Source organism: Mercurialis annua, linkage group LG8, assembly GCF_937616625.2.
Source record: "Mercurialis annua linkage group LG8, ddMerAnnu1.2, whole genome shotgun sequence".
NCBI lineage: Eukaryota > Viridiplantae > Streptophyta > Magnoliopsida > Malpighiales > Euphorbiaceae > Mercurialis > Mercurialis annua.
Genome location: NC_065577.1, coordinates 9,287,795 through 9,290,433, shown reverse-complemented (window position 1 = coordinate 9,290,433; position 2,639 = coordinate 9,287,795). Strand labels below are relative to the sequence as shown.

Sequence of the window (2,639 nt, the reverse complement as noted above, 5' to 3'; positions counted from 1 at the left end):
GTTTTATCTTTATTATTTATGTTTTCATTTGATTTCTTTAATTTTTTATTTATTTATTTTCATAATATAATTGATGGATACCGAATCGTACGATAGTTACAATGGAGCCGAGTCATATGAGATCCACTTTCAGGTGATACCGGACTCCCGATGAAAGACCTGAATATATGAGGAAGGCGGCCGAATCCCTTGAGATTCGCCGATATACCAATGAAGACCGAATCCCTTAGGATCCGCCCAATGCGCGTTAATCCGGGATTCGGATAGATCGCCATGATCTACTATAATATCTCGAAGTATCTTCCCATTTGGACACAATCTTCAACATGGAAAGATAAGCTCTATCTTAGGAAGACGAGACTATTTAGGAAGACGTTCCTAAATAGGACTCATGTCTAAATAAGGTAGATCACGCTAAATCAGGGTGAATCCCTACAAAGTAGCCTGATCCCTATAAAGTAGGAATCACTTACCTACTATGACTCTACAAGGTATGTATTCATCTACTATAAAAGAAACATGAGGTATGCCTAGAATCACAATGCATTCATATACTCAAAAACGCTGCTCAAAGCTCTAAACTGACTTTAGCATCGGAGAGTTAATCCGACCACCACCGTCCGGTTAGCTTCTACCCTGTTTTGCAGGTCTCATTCACCGGTTCAGAAGGCAGACTCCATCAATTGGCGCCGTCTGTGGGAAAAGCTTAACCCAACTTCAATTTGAAGGAACTTTTCTGAACTCAAAACAAATTTCATTGAAGAAGATGACTTCTGAAGGAATGAACCTGAAAGATATACAACCAATGGATCCAAAAAGTACGCCGGAAGTAATCAACGTCACCGAGGATGTTTCCACAACTCCGGGGGAAGAAGTGATACCGGAGGACCCTCTTTTTCGACACCTCAATACCAAACTAATCCGACGAGAGGAAGCAACCCAATTGCTTTCAACCTGAGCACTGATGAACAACCAACGCCAGGCATGGCAGCGCAAGATTTATACAGCGAGATGCTGAAAAAAGTACTAGATGTCCATGCAAACCTGGATAAATTGGCTAATGAGGCAAAAAGAACGAATGATAGGCACGAAGAAACTATGAAAATCCTGAGGGATAATTTCAACCCAACAGCGACGAGAAGAAGAGGAAGAATAGAAAACACAAATCCAGGCCGTCAAGAGCCAACCAGGGGAGAAAACAACAGAAGGAGGGAACCCCGAAATGGAGGAAACGAAGAAAGAGACGAGGGAAGAAACGATAGAAACCGACGAGAAAATGGAAACAGGAGTGACGAAGAAAGCCCAGGAAATCAAGAGAATGGAAAAGAAAAATCCGACGAGCAAACCCCTGAAACGCCCAGAAATGAGCAAAATCAAGACGATGCCCGAAGCGGGCTAAACTCAAAAAGAGAAGAACGAAGGGAGAAAGAGAAAGAAGATGCCCCACCTAAAAGCAAGCGACAAGACAGAGATACAGGGAAAGAGCAACCAAAGAAAAAACACCAAGAAGGGGAGGGCGAGTCCTCAGTATCGCCCCAGAAGAGCAAAGCCACATATGTAGTCGAAGAATATCTGGAAGAAAAGATTGCCAAAGCACTCAAGGAATTGAAGTCAGAAGAGCTGGATATAGACGATCTCAGGCTGAAGGGATCGCCCCTTTCACCCGAGATCAAGGAGGAAACCATTCCATATAGCATGAAGTTACCAGTCTTGCCAACGTTCAACGGAGAAGAGGACCCCCGAGATCATACGGCCAGATTCACAGCCACCATGGGGCTACTCAGCGTATCAGACGCTATTTTATGCAGGGTATTCCCAACCACACTCACTTGTACCGCCCAAAGGTGGTACAATAAATTGAAACCAGGATCCATCAAGAGCTTCGCATCACTATCGACATAATTCCTCAACAGATATCTCACAAACATACCAGCAAAAACTACCACAAGCATCCTAAGATCATGCATTCAAGAAGAAGGAGAAACCCTAAGAAGCTATATCGAACGACTCAATAAGCAAGCTATGAAAATCGATAACCTGAATGTTGACATGGCAACCGAAGCATTGCGAGAAGGAACACGATACGGAAAACTAGTAGACAAGCTGCTGGTCAATAAACCCACGACTTTCTCGAATCTGATGGGCATAGCCCAAAAATACTTCGAGCTAGACGAGGGGCGAAGGGCGATTCGTGGAAAAGAAGTAAAGGGAAAAGAGTCGAAAGAGAAATCCAAAGAAAAGTCGAAGTCAAAACCCGAAGATAGAAGAGGAAGGCCAGAAGAAAGTAGGCGATTCGCCCCCAAAACAAGATACGAACCGAGGTATGACCCTAGAGACGATGAAAACAACTTCACACCATTGAACACCAGCCGAACTAACGTCCTCATGTGGATCAAAGAAAATGTCAAAAACGCAGTATGGCCACCAAAGATGAAAGCCGAAATAAGGGACACGAGAAAGTACTGTAAATTTCATGAAGACTATGGACATGAAACAGACAGCTGCAGAGATTTGAAAGTCAAAATTGAGAGAATGATCGACATAGGATAATTAAGGAAATTCGTGGCCCACAAAGCAAAAAGCAATGACAAGGGAGAAAAGAGAAGCAGAGATGACAAAGCAAAAGAAAAAGAAGACGA

General features: G+C 43.2%; 1 protein-coding gene across 1 annotated transcript; it reads left to right on the top strand.

Moving 5' to 3' along the window:
• Positions 1-984: 984 nt before the first annotated feature.
• LOC126661573 (uncharacterized) lies at positions 985-1,902 on the top strand. Its single transcript, XM_050355427.1, has one exon. The coding sequence runs from the start codon at positions 985-987 to the stop codon at positions 1,900-1,902; it is 918 nt and encodes a 305-aa protein (XP_050211384.1).
• The last annotated feature ends 737 nt before the right edge of the window (positions 1,903-2,639 follow it).